This window comes from Eurytemora carolleeae, unplaced genomic scaffold (assembly GCF_000591075.1).
Source record: "Eurytemora carolleeae unplaced genomic scaffold, Eaff_2.0 scaffold1071, whole genome shotgun sequence".
NCBI lineage: Eukaryota > Metazoa > Arthropoda > Copepoda > Calanoida > Temoridae > Eurytemora > Eurytemora carolleeae.
The window spans coordinates 67,597-86,580 of record NW_019397356.1 but is presented as its reverse complement, the minus strand read 5'-3'; the positions used below and the strand labels follow the sequence as shown (position 1 = coordinate 86,580).

General features: G+C 33.3%; 2 protein-coding genes across 5 annotated transcripts in view; one reads left to right on the top strand and one right to left on the bottom strand.

Moving 5' to 3' along the window:
• LOC111713707 (transmembrane protein 165) overlaps positions 1-6,207 on the bottom strand; it is a 15,561-nt gene extending 9,354 nt beyond the window's left edge. The window contains exons 1-3 of the mRNA XM_023488641.1: positions 6,153-6,207; positions 1,592-1,636; positions 1,388-1,469 (exon numbers count right to left, since the gene is read on the bottom strand). Coding sequence (XP_023344409.1) covers positions 1,388-1,469; positions 1,592-1,632 — 123 coding nt within the window. The 5' untranslated portion in view covers positions 1,633-1,636; positions 6,153-6,207. The remainder of the gene's footprint in view (positions 1-1,387; positions 1,470-1,591; positions 1,637-6,152) is intronic.
• Positions 5,460-18,984, top strand: LOC111713708 (glyoxylate/hydroxypyruvate reductase A). Of its 4 annotated transcripts, none has more exons than XM_023488643.1 (12): positions 5,460-5,562; positions 6,680-6,779; positions 8,822-8,905; positions 9,160-9,217; positions 11,958-12,018; positions 13,730-13,770; positions 13,843-13,931; positions 14,233-14,288; positions 14,757-14,863; positions 15,315-15,395; positions 15,799-15,899; positions 18,509-18,970. In XM_023488643.1, exons 1-12 carry the CDS (start codon positions 5,497-5,499, stop codon positions 18,631-18,633), a joined length of 969 nt encoding a protein of 322 aa, XP_023344411.1. In that variant the 5' UTR covers positions 5,460-5,496; the 3' UTR covers positions 18,634-18,970. The 4 variants fall into 4 exon arrangements, with proteins under 4 accessions (XP_023344411.1, XP_023344413.1, XP_023344412.1 ...); XM_023488645.1 differs by lacking the exon at positions 18,509-18,970 and adding an exon at positions 17,991-18,484; XM_023488644.1 differs by lacking the exon at positions 18,509-18,970 and adding an exon at positions 17,770-17,966.

Genomic DNA, 18,984 nt, shown 5'->3' with positions numbered 1-18,984 from the left:
AGGTTGAAATTTATATTTATTTAGTGTTTAAACAACAAGGACAAAATAGTCTTTCACAAGTGAACTCCTGTAATTCGGACTGTTTCATCTCAACAGGGAAATTATTCCAAGCGGAGGGAAAGACCCAAGAGGGAATTTTCTAAGATCTGACTCTGGGTACAAAATAATCAATAGCATTCCTAGGTCCTGGATTCAACCCTCGTTCAGAGCTTTGTAAAAAATAATCTTGGAAGGAATTAGGTAAGATATTTCTATCATAAGAAAACAAAAAACTCATTTTTTGATTTAAGATTAGATCATGTTCAAATTCAGATCCAAGGAAACTAACTCCTTGCCACAACCTCAAATTAAAGGAACTGAGTCCTTGCCACAAACTCAAATTAAAGGAACTGAGTCCTTGCCACAAACTAAAATAAAAGGAACTGAGTCCTTGCCACAAACTCAAATTAAAGAAACTGAGTCCTTGCCACAAACTCAAATTAAAGGAACTGAGTTCTTGCCACAAACTCAAATTAAAGGAACTGAGTCCTTGCCACAAACTAAAAATAAAAGGAACTGAGTCCTTGCCACAAACTCAAATTAAAGGAACTGAGTTCTTGCCACAAACTCAAATTAAAGGAACTGAGTCCTTGCCACAAACTAAAAATAAAAGGAACTGAGTCCTTGCCACAAACTCAAATTAAAGGAACCCACAAACTCAAATTAAAGGAACTGAGTTCTTGCCACAAACTCAAATTAAAGAAACTAAGTTCTTACCACAAACTCAAATTAAAGGAATTTGCAACCTGATTGTCTGAACCTTAATATTTCAAATTTAAGGCGGTTGCACAGATAATAATTGACAAATCAGAGTTTGTGGCAAGATCTCAGTTCTCTTAATTTTTTTTAAAAAGATGAACAACAAATGTTTTTGATGTCCGTTTTTTTTACTGTTCTGGGCATTCTGTTTTCACTGTTCTGAGCATTCTGTTTTTCTGATTGACATTTCAAAGTCTAGACGTTGTAACTATGTTGTTTCTCATGAAAATCCTCTTATTTTCAGGCTAAACTGGCTCAAAGCTCAAAGTCATTCTGTGAAAGATGTTTAAATATACAATTCATTTCTTATCAGAGCAAAAGACGGTGTATAGGAAAGGGGAGAGAAAGGGGAAAGGGAAAAAAGTGAAGATAGAAAAATTGCAAAATTTCGGTGTTTTATTGGGAGCTTTTCTTGTACTAATTTTCGACCTTTACTTTTGACTTTGCAACAGGGGTGTATATAATTCTAATTTTTTTATTCTTCCCCCCCCCTCAAATTTTTTTTTCCTGCTTTGCAAAGATGATGACAAATATTTGCTGGAATGAACAATCAACATCATGATTTGAATTTGTTTAGATATAAAATTACCTGAGTAATATTTGCTTGCATGCTTGTGGCACGACTGCTTGGCACAGCAAGACAAAGAACAAGTATGAAACTACATCCAAACCTAAACATTCCTCAATTAAATAAATAAATAAAAATTTCATATGCTATGTATTAATTAAATAAAAAAACTCAAGACCTTTAAGTCTTAAAAGCGAATATTTTTTATTTAGAAAAATTACGTACTTAATGGGAAGAAACATACGACTGGAGGAGTTCTCAACCATATTTCTGAAAATAAAAATGATGACAATGCTTTATTTAAATATTCAATATTCAAAATAAATAGTGAAAGGATACCGTTGTCCATTGGGCAAGACTCTCTTACAATGTAAAGGTTTATTCATTGTCACTGCAAGATAGTAAACTGTTTACTGTCAATAAACAATTTGGGATTCAATTTATGATTTTACCAGTGGGTTCTTAAGTTTTATCTTTCAACCATATTTACACAAACACAGGGATGTAATGATTTATGAAGACCTGAGAGAATATGTGTAAAAGTAAAATTGGACAGGAAAGGGCAAGTTTTATCACCCTTTATCATCCTTTTTTATTTTTACCAAAAAAAGTATTAATTTTCCCAAATTCAGCGAATATAACCCTAACATACCAAACTTCTAGGGGGGGGGGATGATTTTTAATAGAGGGGAGGGTTCTTTGTTAGGAAAATAAACAACCCTGAAAAAAACACACTCGGAGTTCAACTGTAAGAAAAGATTAAAAACTTTATTTCAATTACCAAACAGTTATATTTTGCCTTATTACCCTCCTCCTTTAGATTTCCCATATTCTTGTTCAATACAGTGCTAGGATTCGTTGAATTCGCAACATTTTGGCTTCCCGGATCCGGATCTGCAAAATAATGCTGATCCGCGCATCCGGATCCAAGGGGCAACCAAAACTTACTAAAATTTACTTTTTGCTTTAAAAACAAAAATCTCATATGTTCACTGATGAGCGATTATTGAAAACTTCTTGAAACCTTCAAGGTTTATTAGGTTTCAACATAAAAGAGATTTTTTTCAGTCAATCTAGAAGAAATGGACCTGACCTGGATCCGATCCGAATCCATTTTTTTCAGGGCGAATCCCGGATTTAGATCCGGATCCGAATAAAAATTAAATGGATCCTAAGCACTGGTTAAATATTTCTAATATTACAATCTAGAATTCAAGTGTTTCATGCAAGGTGGCAAAAAATTTAAACAGATTCATTATTATTTAACATAAACATATATTATTACAAACACTGAATTGCATTAAAAATATTGGGTTAGCACTAAAAATATATTTTTTAATAAAAAATTTCTAAGTAATATATTTGAAAAAAAATGAATGAATATAAAATTAAAGGTAAGAGTTATATTGTCCTAAATTATTGTTAATCTCTTCGTCCTTTCGATGAATAAAAAGTCCTATCAGACCTGGTCCCGTACCATGTCCCCTTCAGTTATCAGTCCTGTTATTATACCTTTCATTTATTAGTTCTGGTCCTATACCCTGTTCCTTTCATTAATTAGACCTAGTCCTATACCCTTTCCCTTTCATTAATGAGTCCTGGTCCTATATACCCTGTCCCTTTTATTATTTAGACCTAGTCCTATACCCTGTCCCTTTCATTTATCAGACCTGGTCCCATACCCTGTCCCTTACATTAATCAGACCTGGTCCCATACCCTGTGATTTTCATTAATCAGACCTGGTCCCATACCCTGTCCCTTTCATTTATCAGACCTGGTCCCATACCCTGTCCCTTTCAAGACCTGGTCCCATATCCTGTCCCTTTCAGTAATCAGTCCTGGTATTATACCTTTCATTTATCAGTTCTGCTACTATACCATCTCCCTTTCATTAATCAGACCTAGTCCTATACCCTGTCCCTTTCATTAATCAGACCTGGTCCCATACCCTTTCCCTTACAGTAATTAGTCCTGGCATTATACCTTTCATTTATCAGTTCTGGTCCTATACCATGTCCCTTTCATTAATGAGTCCTGTTCCTATACCACGTTCCATTCATTAATCAGACCTAGTCCTATACCCCGTCCCTTTCATTAATCAGACCTGGTCCCATACCCTGTCCTTTTCAGTAATCAGTCCTGGTATTATACCTTTCATTTATCAGTTCTGGTCCTATACCATCTCCCTTTCATTAATGAGTCCTGGTCCTATACCCTGTCCCTTTCATTAATCAGTCCTGGTAGTTTACCATGCCACTTTCATTTATCAATCCTGGTATCATACCCTGTTCCTGTCATTTATCAGTCCTGGTGTTATACCTTGTCCCTTTCATTAATCATTCCTGGTCCTATATCATGCCACTTTCATTTATCAGTCCTGGTATTATACCCTGTTCCTGTCATTTATCTGTCCTGGTGTTATACCTTGTCCCTTTCATTAATCAGTCCTGGTATTATACCTTTTTCCTGTCATTAATCAGTCCTGGTGTTATACCTTGTCCCTTACACCAATCAGTCCTGGTCCAATGCCCTGTCCCTTTCAATAACCAGTCCTGGTGATTTACCATGCCACTTTCATTTATCAGTCCTGGTATTATACCCTGTTTCTGTCATTAATCAGTCCTGGTCCAATACCCTGTCCCTTTCAATAACCAGTCCCGGTAGTTTACCTTGCCACTTTCATCTATCAGTTCTGTACCTATACTATACCTAAGTATTCACTTCTCTTTTTTTTTACTCTTTACGTATCATACGCCGCATAGATCTAAAGTTTTCGGGGACATGGACCAGACAGCCAGATAATGAGCTCTTCGGGTTTCCCGGCGCTGTATAATCTTAGAATTCATCATTGTGTTTTTAACCCTTGTATATGTTAATATACAGGGTGTCCCACGAAACATGACAGTATGCAGGACGACTTGAATGTCGTCTTGATTTTTGATATAATTTGCTGCGTTTATTTGTCAACCTAATTTTAGAAGTAAATTTCTAGAGATAATAATCACAAAATTCCCCTTGTCCTGCCATTTTAATAAATTCCTAGCTAGGGCCTGGTTTCAGTAATGTTTAAGATTTTTGAGGCTTTAGAAATAAAGCAATGAAGCTCTCTTTTGTTCAGTTTAAGTGGTGATAATTGGTATGACACATGTCATGAATTGTCAAGTTATAATATTCTAAGTACTCACTTTGTCAATTTTTCAATTGCTACGTTTAGTTTCTTATTTTTGAAACCATGGATCCAAACTGCATGAATTGATTAGGGTCACGTACAGCTGTAAGGATGATATTTATCAAAGACATTTTGTGCTGCTTTAACAACAATTAATTAAAGGATTGATACGAACATACAGGGTGTCCCACATCATATTAGACCGAGAACGGGTCTAAATTACGATTTTCGGGACTAATTAGAAAATTTCATTAGAACGAATCATTTTGAAAAATAACATAAGGCTTATATAAGACTTTTTCTGCGGAAAATGATAAGTTTTTCGAGTATTAAGGGTTTATTTTGGTGTTTAAGATTGGAGGCAATCTAATATGATATGGGACGCTCTGTACTACAATGCTCCAAGGCCTAAATCCCTCGGCCTTCCTTGGCACTATAGTACAAGTGTGCTGCGCAAAAGTCAAAACACGAGTGATAACTGATGACGGTTGAGTTGGTTGGGTTGATTGAGATTCTTTCTTTTAAGTTTCTTATTCTTTCAATCAGCTGATTTCACAGACAAACGCAAGGTACTAACACTCAAATATTTGAAGAAATAAGACGACATTCATAGCCTTTAATACTGTTTTGTATCTTTCATTCTTGTGAAAGTTTTTAAAGAAAATGATGATAATTTAAAAAATTTTTAAATATCATCATGGTATCGGATAACTTACATAACAAAGCTGCAATAAGGTAAACTCGGTATACTCTTTAAATTAAAGAACTAGTTTGGGGTCATTGTGTACTAATATAAATGTACTCTCATTTCTGTCTGCAAAGATAATCTTAAAATTAAATACGTAAATAAACATTAAACAATTTAATTATGCCATAAACCTACAAATAACATATATATGTCTGCATGAAATAATAATAGCAAAGTTAATCTTCACATTTTTACTTGAGTTTAGAACTAAAATGTCCACCGGAAGGAAAATTTTAACAATTTGTTCACAGCTAAAAGAAATAGAATCAAGAGTCAAGGTAAAAAGCATTTTATAAGAATAACATTAGATATCAAACTGCTATCAGCTGCCAATGAATTTTAATGATGAAAGCTGAAAACTACAGGATTTGAGTTGGATAATTTACCTAAAAGTTCAAAAGTAAAGTGATCACTTTGTGATAGTCTATGTCCTAGGACATTTGAATCACGGTGGGTCCCGTGGTACGATTCTCTAATTGCGAGAAAATCATATTTATTGTTTATCATATTATATATTTTGCTGTTTTTCTGTCTGTTTGTTTCATTTTTGTCCGATCATAACTAGGGAACCCCTGGACTGATTTGTCTAAAATTTTGATATGGGAACTCATTAGACCCAAGTGCGGGTAAATGGCGGGTGTAACTTTTAGTAACCTTGGCAGCGCCATTATTTCTAAAGGGAAAATAGCGAGATCTTGCAATACTATGCACTAGAAAAACAAAAAAAGCGGGAACATATTATTTCTATTACACCTTGAAATCTTAAACTGCAGATCAGATGAATAGTTTCGAATAAAATGTGTTTAATTAAATTCAGAAAATCCTCAATTATATTTTTGAAAAAATCTTTACGTCCCCATTTTCTTACTGTATTCCAAAGTAATAAATATTCTCTGTTTTGTTGAAAATTGAGGAGCCATTGCAGACAGAACTTGGCTTCTATTGATTATTTCAACACTAAAATTGCAGATTTTCTTAATTTTATTTCGCGCATTTTCTCCAAAATCATCTGATTGATTGATTGATTGATACTCATCTGATGATCTGTTTATTCAAGATTTGAAGGTGTGATAGAAATAAATAATAGATTCCCGCACTTCTGTTTTTCTACTCAACTAATTGCCTTTACAAAAAAAACCAAAAATTTCATGCATAAATTTGTTCAAAATGAGATAACAAAAAAAATGCTGTATTGTATGCAAGATCTCGCTATTCACCCTTTTTTATTGAATTAAATTTCATTAAATTTGATTAAATATATCCGTCAGTAAAATCAGAAAATCAGGAGATGAAAATCAAAAAATATTTTACTTCGAAAGTTCCGAGTCATTTTCCACCGTCTCTTGACAGTTGACATGCAGATAAAGTGCTTCCTAAACGTAAATTGTTGTTGAGGTTGTTTGTCCCCAGCTTGAAGTTGTGCATGTTGATCCTCCCCTTCTACCTATAGTTCTTCAGCAGACAGATTATCTAATTGCAGACTTCAACCATTTAGGAAATTAAATATATTAAATAATATTTAAGAAATGCAGGTTTACCCACAAAGGATGAGACTGTAAAGACGACTTGAAACTCTTAAATATCAAGATTCCAAGCTTAAATTTACCAAAAAAAGGCTGGGGGGCGTCCCCCAAAAAACTTTTATAAATCAACTGTCGAGCTGGAAAATTTAAATGTTATGGAGTTTAAGTTTCATCACTTAAACTCCAACAGCCAACTGAAGCTTTTGAATGTATTTTTATTGGTAAATCCATGAAACCTTAACTAATAAAACATAGTTTGTTTTGTAGTTTAACTCCAAGCGATGACAGAATGAGAAAACTCATTTCAGTCGATCGATTCATACCAGCTCTATCCAGTCAAAAATTCTCTGCTCTGTACGCACAACAGATGAGACTGTAAATATTAGAACTTGAAGCTGGGGTTTCCACGAAATGACCATATTTTATGATTTGCGCAAAATCGCAACATGATATTTTAAGCAAACTGACCAAAAATAATAGTTTCGCCACAGAATCAAACAACTGAAGGTTTATTCAAAAAGTTTACATACAACAAAATATTATCTTTATGCTTCTTCAATTGGTTACTTCAAAACTACAAAAACTTCAAATTAGGGTCCAAATTAGAGACCGAGTGATAGTTAAAATCCGATTAAACTGACAGTAGCCTTTAAAGCTTTGTCTGATCAAGTAAGACTTACATATTCATGTTTTGTTTCTTTAAACTAGTTATTTTCTTTTGCGGGTTCTCTGCAAAAGTAACCAGTGCATTTCTTGCTAAAAAGAAGCAATCTGGAGAATTTAACAGAATTAAACACTTTTCGAAACAGGAAACGACGTAATCTTCCACATTTTTGATCAGATTAAAGTCTCAATGGTTTTGTTATCAGTGAATCAGTCATCGCCATCTTTGCATGGTGGGTCACTTAAAATTACCCATACAGTCCTGACAGTCCCTTCAATCTTCTTCTTTATTATAAAACAAGAGGTTCATACATATGTTGCCTATAGCCGGCCAAACGGCTGGACCGATTGGGCTAGAATTGTTTGTCGACACTCATGAGTCGCCGGGGTTATAGGCTAAAATCAACTCAAAATTTTTTTTCAAAATAAAAAAAAAATTCCCACGGGCAACGCCAGGCCCTTAAGCTAGTTGATTATAAAAACATCAGTTCAAAGTTTCAAAAAGTAATTCAATTTTTTTTAATAGTTTATCATTCAAAATAATTGACATTTCAATTAACTTAATTAAAAAAATAGAATATATGAAACTTCTCGACCCCCCTCGCCCAAAAATTTTACTTCAAAAATCTTAATCAAGACCTTTTTCCTAAGGGGAAGAAGTGAAATTGCGCAAAAACAGACTTGGAAACAAGCGGAATAGTGCAATATTGCCCGAAATGACATTTGCGAATAATTACGCAAATTACTGGTTTTTCGAGCAAAAGTGGTACGCAAGGCAAGAGATATTTTGCATTTCGTTTTGCCTAAAATTGTGCAAATTTTTTTTCAATGGAAACCCTACTTGAAGCTCTAAAAATATCACGACTTCATGAATACAAGAAAACAGACAATATAAATTCCGTACAGTCCTCTCTGAAGTCATATACTTATGGTCATAAAGCCTGTATCTTAAGGGGATATTGCATGTATTTCCTCGGTTCTTTTATTATGGTTTTAAAGCATAACATCTATAATTAAAAAAGGATTGGAGAAGAATAATGAACCCCAAGAATTCGAAATTAATTTTAAGTTTGAGTGGAGAAGCTGCAGATTGATTTCCGATAGTCCGATAGTTCAAACATAACTGTCCACTGAAGTGACAAACATTGTAGACCACATTTTGGAATTCCCGAGACAGACTTAGTTTTAGCTGTTAAATGTTTTATGCTCATGCAGCTATCACTTTAATTTTGATCACGAAGTAATTCTGCGTGATACAGAGACAAAAAAGAAGTCGTCTCTTAACTCCCATGTTTATTGGAACCTCCTGTAGTTTAGAAACGAGCATTTTCTTAATATATTTGTTTGAAAGCTCCGATACTGTTTGAGAATCCTGATAGGCTTAAGTGGGTTCAAGGTACATGGGCAGGAGCAGACTACCTTGTTAAACTCGTTGGTAAGTAAGACTTTTATGGATTAGTATTGCTACGTTCTTAACGAGTTAACAACCTCGCGTGATTATTCTATTCCAGGTTAGGTTAAGATTGATAGATAGTCACGTGATGTTTTCAAGAAATTTGAGTTTCCTACAAGCTCACCTTTTATCTTTCATTGATTTCATTTTAGTATTTAATATATATAAGTAAACATGGGTAATTGAAATAATACATATTTTAAAAATTGAAAAAAGTATCATTTTCTTTTAAAAAGCTGCTGCAGACAAACTTCCTGTGATAAAAGTTTCCAGACTGACCCATCCGACCTTCAGGTGTGACATTGCTTAAAAATTTAATTTTTTAGATATTTTCTTTTTTCTTTATACACCTCCTTTTTTATACCTAGTGATACCTGATGTTGAAGACCTTTGATATTTTAAACTATTCATTCAGAGGTCGAACTTAAAGAATTTGAGCCGCGGCTTCATTTGGAGACGCAGCCTACATTTGAGACGCGGCTCAAATATGGTTGGTTCCACTTAAAATTGTTTCAAGATTTAAGCCAGCGCTCAATTGAAACAGGTTTTTGGTGAATTTGAGACGCGGCTCAAATTCATTAAATTCGGACTCTGATAGTTGAAGTTAAAAATCTAACGATTGCATCATCAGTTGCAAAGATAAAGGTATTAGAAAATTAGAGTTTGAGAAAAATTATCAGTTTCCTGTTTAGTTTCGTCTTAAAGTTTCAGATCACATTCCATCTCAATTAATTCTTTACAAATACTTCATGCACTGGGAAGTTAAAGGAATTTTACTTTGCCAAGGGTTCCTTCAACCATTTTTGTCTAAAAAAGCAAATAGAGTAGGTAGCGAGGGATGTTTTGTGGACAGAATTGGTCGAGGGAATCCGTAGTTTCTAGTTATTAACACTTTTATCATCTTTTGAGATGTTTCATGAAAATTTCTCAGAGCGGGATGTTATACTATAACTTAATTGTCCCAAGGGACAATTGAGTAAATTAATATTTTCTATTGGGGATATCTATAGGGTATACAATGTTGGTTAAATTCAAATACATTCTACAGAAAAGTATTTACACATCTTTGGTATATTTGAAGATTTGATCCGGTCTCATATTGAAAATGTCTCCAGAAACTCAAACTAAAGAAAATGATAAAATTTTCTAAATAAGTTGAGAAGAGAAGAGTTGAAGAGCTTCTCTCACTTCTCTCACTTCTCTCACTTCTCTATAGATTCTTGAACAATCCTGTACAATACAATTCAAAACTTTTAAACACTTTTAGATATATAAAGGGTGGACCAAAAAGATTGTCCTCGTAAAGAATTATTTGAATTATTTAAAACAGGAAAAGGGTTCTTTTCAGAGATTGGGTTTTGGACGATGAGTAAAATCGTTTTCCTTTTTCCGTTTTGAAAAATCGTTTTGGTCAATATCTTTATTCAATGTAAAAATTTTGCTTTGCGTAATAATGGCAAACTTGTCTTGCACGCATTTTGAAATAGGATTTTGATCTTAGATTCTTTAAAACAAATTTAAATGTTTAAAAAGTCTGAAAACTTTTTTACAACTGGGCCTTAAACCGATGGACATCTCTAAGTAGTCTCTGAGTCATGAGTGTAGTATGAAGACGAGATCCGTCCTGCTCAAATATGAACTCAGACATTAAATCTACGCGTGGGATGCGTGGATGTACAATATATTTACTGGACCGTTTTAACTGTACATATTTTCTATGCGAACATTTTATTTAGTAAACAATAAAGAAAATGATAAAATTTTCATATGTAAAAAGTCACTTTCTGAGACGTGGAGACGAAGCCAAAATTTTATCCGTCACGACCTTTTGATCCACCCATATGTACGATGTATATTGTAGATTAAGTCGCCAAGAACTATTTAAAAAGTTATGCCAGTTATTTCTGTAAAACAACAACAAAAAACCTAGTTTCATGTGGATAAACTTAGTCTTTATTATCTTCTTCACCCTGTAGTTCATAAACATGATTCTAGTAATATGTTTCCCTCTGTTGCAACCCTACCGCTGAGTACCCTTCCTTTCCCTTATACTTCTTCACTACCTCCTTACCTTTTTCTTGATTTATCATCATTGTTATGTTAAAATGTATACTGTACAGTGTACAGTGTAAACCCTTGTATTTATTTAAAATTCTCATTCTCTAATAATGGGCCAACCAATTAAAACAACCTACTCTGGTTAGGCGGATCCAAACTACATATTAAATTAATTGTGATTTTTTATTTGTATTGTCTCGTGCTTTGTAGTTGAATAAAAATATGAATATGAAAAAATATGAAACCCAGCTTTTCATGGATTTTTCCCAATAAACGTCAACCCTTTAAACTTAGAATTTTTAAATCACACAAACATATCCATGGTTGTACCGAGCTCCCTATTCATCAAAATGTGAGGCTGATTGTTCGAGGCTTTCCGAAGTTAAACCTACATCTTTGTAATTTTAACCATTTTAACCATAAAATCCACCAGAATTTATAGCTTGTAATATCAACGGTCTACGCCGTCAGGTTGCTTAAGATAGAAAAATATCTATTAGTTCATTTCAAAAGTGAAGGATTTTTGGAAATAAACTTTAATAAGCTGGTTGATATTATCCTATTTGTGGGAGATGTAAGAATAAAGTTTAATACGCTGGTTGCTATTATCCTATTTGTGGGAGATGTAAGAATAAAGTTTAATACGCTGGTTGATATTATCCTATTTGTGGGAGATGTAAGAATAAAGTTTAATAAGCTGGTTGATATTATCCTATTTGTGGGAGATGTAAGAATAAACTTTAATACGCTGGTTGCTATTATCCTATTTGTGGGAGATGTAAGAATAAAGTTTAATACGCTGGTTGCTATTATCCTATTTGTGGGAGATGTAAGAATAAACTTTAATACGCTGGTTGATATTATCCTATTTGTGGGAGATGTAAGAATAAAGTTTAGTAAGCTGGTTGATATTATCCTATTTGTGGGAGATGTAAGAATTTCAGGGTTTTCCAACATTACTATACTTTTTGTTTAGTCAGCTTATGGCTGAGTACTGTGTTTCTGCTGTTATTAACATAGAGAGGGGGTTTAAACAGGTTAGAGACAACCTTTTATACTGATTAAAATCAATGGTTATTGCTTTGTTTTATACGATGAAATCAGTTATTTTTTTTAAAGCTTTATTATCTTATAATGAAACTAGGTAAAGAATAACTTTCAAATCATAAATCATCAAAAATAATTTTGATATTTTGTTTTTGATATTTGTTCTGTAAAGCAAGAAAGACAATGCAAGACTAAAAAATAGGTAAATAAGTATCTTTTAAACTAATTGGTGTTTTTTACAATCAAAGGAACTGCGTTTTTCCACAAACTTGAATTTTCTAATCCCTATATCTTTGCAACCTGATAGAGTAAACCTTTGATATTTCAAACTTAGACTATTTCATCTAACACAATTTATAGTTTGAAATATTAAAGGTGTATGACATCGAGTTGCAGACGAAAAATGATTTAAAAATCAGAGTTTGCGGCAAAGACTCTGCCGTTCCTCAGTATCTTTTTAATTCACGAATTGGCATATTTAAAAATAGGTTAATAATCTCTTTAGAAACAAGGAAAGTTGTGTTTATTTAAAGATTGAAAGTTTAGGATGAATGGATCAAAGTTTACGTCAAGTTAATGACCCAATATAGTGTAAAATCTCAAATATTTTCCAATTTATTCCACTATAAGAAGTTTTACAGGTGTCCAATGTCGTCTTAATAAAAAAATATGGTCAAAATGCTAATTTTTCAATATTTTAAATCAACCGGAAAAGCCACCTCACTATGGATAATTTTATCAGCATTCATACAAAACTAATCTTGTATTTGTTATAATAAAATCTGATAATAAATACAAGGTTAATCACAAATGATAACACTTCAGAGGTTTTCCTGATATTCAGTGATCCGTGAAGCATTATCTTGACTTTTCTTTGTCAAATATCTAATTTTCATAGACTCGACAATGTTTAATTCCACCTTTAGATATTTAGTTTAAAAAAGTTTAACCCTATAAAATCTGAAGGGGTCTGAATCTATGTATAGCCCAGGGGGCGTTTGGCACCCCCCCCCCCCTATAAAAAGGCCTCAGAGAATAGTTATAGGGTCGAAATGCATTTTCATAGCCCAATTTTTCTAGGCCAGTTCATTGAAAAAAAATTAGATCGATAGCTTTATTGGTTTGGGTTGGCTAGGGAGGGTTGAAAAAATGCCTAAAATATGTCAAAAAAATGAAAGAAAAAAATTTGTTTTAAACAAATATCAAAGTGTGACACATGTTTCTACATGCATTTCAAAAATATAGTTTTTAGATCTATAGCTTTAGTCAAAAAAAAGTTATAGGCTATTTTAGATTTTTTTCACAGACCGGACTTTTTTTCCGCCCTGTACCCTACCCTAAAAATTATAAAAAAAATATTTTTTTAACAAAAAATCCTTTTAATTATACTATTTATTAAAATTCACGAAACTTCACGGCGATGTAGTTAAAATTGAGAGTGCTAGGACAAAAAACAACTACAGGGGGGCGCCAAACGCCCCCCCTGCCTGTTTAGGGTTAAGGTTGTTATTAAAGTCTTATCCTTGGTAAGTAATGCTGTAAATCGTTAACATTTTTAGGCACGTCTTTAAAATCTTAGTACGGGGAGTACGGGTAACGTGTTTCAAGTGTAATTTGATGTATCTCCATCTTAGAGACCGAGACCATGTTTCACAATATTATACATTAACTTTCATAAAATAATTAAATTGGATATTTTAGTGCCATGAACTTCAGAGACAGAAAATATGGGCTGGAGATAGGTTAGAAATTAAATTAAATAAGAAAAAATACTAATTTTTATTAAAAATTTTTTTTAATAAAATGGATTTTAGATTAAACAATTACCGAAGCCTGAATGAGTTAACTATTGGTATTCTTGGAGTAGGTGAAATAGGGAGTTCTTGTGCTAAACTACTCCATGGTAAACCTGGATATTGTTATTCTTGGAGTAGAAGAAATAGGGAGTTCCTGAGCTAAACTACTTTTATTTCTATGACTTTCTCAATTCTTAGCGCTTCACGCCTATTTTTGACATGAAAATCTAGAATTGTTCATGTTTTCAATAATATGAAAATAATTAAAACTTTGAATTTATTTTATATGATGTTTCTAAAAAATCAAACCTTCATTCTTACATATTTTTATATTCATGAGAAAGGAAATTGTACAGGTTATTATTAAATTTCTTTTTACTGGGTTTAGTTGTTTTTTATATAATATAGGATTTGGCTGTCAAATCATTGGCCTTGTCAACTCTCCCAGGTTGCCAGATCATTATCATATATAGGATTGAATTTGAGTCATTGGCATATATAGGATTGAATTTGAGTAATTTACATATATAGGATTAAATTTGAGTCATTGGCATATATTGGATTGAATTTGAGTAATTTACATATATAGGATTGAATTTAGTCATTGACATATATAGGATTGAATTTGAGTGATTGACATATATAGGATTGAATTTGAGTCATTGACATATATAGGATTGAATTTGAGTCATTGGCATATATAGGATTGGCTGAATCATCTTTTGGATTTTTCTCTTTTCTTTTCTTTGGTAGATTTTGATAGTATTAAAAAATGCCATTTAAATCTTTCAGTTATTCAGTTTCAGTCATTTATAAGTTATAATGTTATCATACATATACTTTAATTTTTTTCACATTTGGAGTAATTAACGTAGGAAAATATTTTTTTTAGATGAGAATATTTATGTTTTTGTTTAATGTAATATATTTTAGTATCCAAGTATTACTGCCTGAGTGAGGTAAAGGAACTGCTTAGGTCTGCAGATTATATAATCAACGTCCTACCTTCTACTCCTCAAACCAACAACATTCTTTCAAAGTAACTCTTTTCTTTTTCAGCATTTCGGTTCAAACATTATATACAGAATATATAGAAATCATAATTTTTCAGCCTTTCGGTTCAAACATTATACAGAATATATAGAAATCCTAATTTTTCAGCCTTTCAGTTCAAACCTGTCCTTTCCTATCCTTTCCTTTCCTGTCCTCTACTGTCCTACCCTTTCCTTTCCTGTTCTCTACTGTCCTATCTTATCCAGTCCTGTCCTGTCCTGACCTGTCCTGTTTTATCCTGTTTTATATTGTCCTATCATGTCCGGTCCTTACCTGTCATATCATGTCGTATCAGCTCCCCAGTCTTCTTATCCCGTATTATCCTATTTTATCCCGTTACATCTTTCCCTGCTTTTTATAATATGTTCCTTTCTTTTATTTTATCACAATGTAAATAGGAATTTTTGGTGGTTTTTAACTAGTTTGTTGTTGTAAAGTGATGTTTTGAGTGCATGCCAGGGTTCAGGATTTATCAATATTGGGAGAGGAAATGTGTGCACGGACCAAGATATCATCAGGTCAGGTTATTTAGGATGCTTCGCACTCCTCTTTTTTATAATTCGCAAAAGTGACCCCCATAAAGTCAAGGGCCAAGTTTTAACGACAGAAATGTTAAGTTCTACTACACGTTGTTGTAATATGCAAATCAAATTAAAGTATTAAAGAAATAGAATAGGGATAGGGACAGTGCAGGAGGTTTACTATGATATTTACAGTCGGACAACTCGAAAACTAGTTTCTTAGAAAATAAAAATTTTCTTCTAAACTAAAGTCTTGCAAACTAAATGTTGCTTACGAAGAAACTAGTATAATAGCTAGAAATTCCAACTAGAACGTTATAGTTTACTATGTTCTATGTGGACTATCCCTCCTACACATTGCGTTTCGATGTTATAGATTTTTATATTTTTATTTTGTTAGTGCTCTGAATAACGGATGGTTAAAGGAAGCCTATCTTGATGTCTTCTCGGTAGAACCTCTTCCGTTGGATTCAGGATTCTGGACTCACCCTAGAGTTACAGGTCAGTTTCAAGCTCATTTATCCTAGAGTTACAGGTTAGTTTCAAGTTCATTTATCCTAGAATTACAGGTTAGTTTCATGCTCTGGACTCACCCTAGAGTTATAGGTCAGTTGCTCATTTAACCCAGAGTTACAGGTTAGTTTCATTCTTTGGACTCGTCCTAGAGTTATAGGTCAGTTTCATGCTCTGAACTCATCCTAGATTTATAGGTCAGTTGCTCATTTATCCTAGAGTTACAGATTAGTTTCATTCTCTTGACTCTTCCTAGAGTTATAGGTCAGTTTCAAGCTCTGAACTCATCCTAGAGTTATAGGTCAGTTTCAAGCTCTGGGCTCATCCTAGAGTAGCAGGTCAGTTTCAAGCTCTGGACTCATATTTGAGTTATAGGTCAGTTTCAAGCTCTGGACTCATCCTAGAGTAGCAGGTCAGTTTCAAGCTCTGGGCTCATCCAAGAGCTATAGGTCAGTTTCAAGCTCTGAACTCATCCTAGAGTTATAGGTCAGTTTCAAGCTCTGGACTCATCTTAGAGTAGCAGGTCAGTTTCAAGCTCTGGACTCATCCTAGAGTAGCAGGTCAGTTTCATGCTCTGGACTCATCCTAGAGTAGCCGGTCAGTTTCAAGCTCTGGACTTATCCTAGAGTAGCAGGTCAGTTTCTAGCTCTGGGCTAATCCTAGAGTAGCAGGTCATTTTCAAGCTCTGGACTCATTCTAGAGTAGCAGGTCAGTTTTAAGTGAGACAAACAAATAGCATTTGGGTGTTTCCATGCGAAATCACCATACTTTGTGACCCCGATTTTGCTAAAAATTGTTATGGTCTTTTTGGCCACTTAAAATAATTTTCTTTAGTGTAGAAAATCTGGAAATTTTTTTCAAATTCTAGATTTTTTATAAAGGAATTGAGTTTTTGCCACAAACTTTTAGTTTCTAATCACCTTATCTTTGGAACCCGATGCTGTAGACCTTTGATATTTCAAACTATGAATTATGTTAGATCAAATAATCATTGTTTGAAATATCAAAGGTTAACATCTTTAGATAGGAGAAATATAGGGATTAGACTTTTTGAGTTTGTGGCAAAAACTCAATTCCTTTATGACGTTTCTGGTATACTCTTAAACAATAGTTCTCCCTCACTTTTTCTTTAGATATTAAAAATGCCATATTTATGTTAGAAGTATCAATAGGTCGTTGTGATTCTTTATTTTCTTACTCCACGGGTTAATGACTAACCTATTTTAATTCATTTTCATTTTTTCTAATTCACTCGATCCTTGATTTATTATAAACCATTTAGTGTTAGAATATAATAAAAATAAGAATAATAATAATAATATTAATATTAATATTAATATTAATATTTTATTTCGACATTTAGTTTTTACAGGTTAGGTCGAGGATTTAAAGAGCTATCCCTGGCTGGCTTATAAAGAAACTTAGTTTTTGCCACATACGAAACTTTTCTAATGCCAATATTTTTGCAATCTGATGATGTAAACCTTTGATATTTTAAACTAAGATTATTTGATCAGAATTTAAAGCTTGAAATATCAAATATCTACTACATCGGCTTGCGAAGATATATGGATTAAAAAATTAGAGTTTGTGGCAAAAACTCCTTTCCTTAGCCCTAATATGATATGTACACTTCATTTTTTTTATTTACCGCACTCCAGTTATATAGATATGGGATTTTATGTACAATCTTTTTTTTCAATTACTTCTCATTTTACGATCGCTGGTAGTTCCCGTACTCTTGAGATAGTTGGCTGTTTTATGTACAATCTGTTTATATAGTTACTCCTCATGTCGCTGGTAGTTCCCGTACTCTTGTGATAGTTGACTGTTTTATGTACAATCTGTTTATATATAGTTACTCCTCATGTAGCTGGTAGTTCCCGCACCCTTGAGATAGTTGGCTGTTTTATGTACAATCTGTTATATAGTTACTCCTCATGTCGCTGGTAGTTCTCGTTCTCTTGAGATAGTTGACTGTTTGATGTACACTCTGTTTATATAGTTAATCCTCATGTAGCTGGTAGTTCTCATACTCATGGGATAGTTGACTGTTTCATGTACAATCTGTTTATAGAGTTACTCCTCATGTCGCTGGTAGTTCTCGTGCTCTAAAGATAGTTGACAGTTTTATGTACAATCTGTTTATATAGTTACTCCTCATGTCGCTGGTAGTTCCCGTACTCTTGAGATAGTTGACTGTTTTATGTACAATCTGTTTATATAGTTACTCCTCATGTCGCTGGTAGTTCTCGTGCTCTAAAGATAGTTGACAGTTTCATGTACAATCTGTTTATAGAGTTACTCCTCATGTCGCTGGTAGTTCTCGTTCTCTTGAGATAGTTGACTGTTTTATGTACAATCTGTTTATATAGTTACTCCTCATGTAGTTGGTAGCTCCCGGACTCTTGAGATAGTTGACTGTTTTATGTACAATCTGTTTATATAGTTACTCCTAATGTCGCTGGTAGTTCTCGTGCTCTAAAGATAGTTGACAGTTTTATGTACAATCTGTTTATATAGTTACTCCTCATGTCGCTGGTAGTTCCCATACTCTTGAGATAGTTGACTGTTTTATGTACAATCTGTTTATATAGTTACTCCTCATGTAGCTGGTAGTTCTCGTGCTCTTGAGATAGTTGACTGTTTTCTAACCAACCTAAACAAGATGGCGAAAGGAGAGTCTCCAGATGGTCTGATCAACTGGGAAAAAATGTATTGAAATATTAAGAAGAGATTTATGTAAAAGTTATTTTTATGTTTAATAATTTTAAATAAAAATTTTCTTTAAAACTTGTGTCTAATCCTGCATTGGACAAATAACGTAATATATAGTGAGCTGTCTTTTATTATATCCTGGCAACTGGCATGTCAATCACATAAATATCCTTATTTTTACATCTTCCTCATTGTTACTCAGATCTAGATTTTATTCATGGAAATTCCACACTAAGAATAAGAGGTCACTTTAAATTCCATCTCTCTATGCGGTCCATTCTTAGCATATATACAGGACTACCCAATATGAATGAGACTGTACTGACGATGTAAAAAAATTTAAAGTTAAAAAATC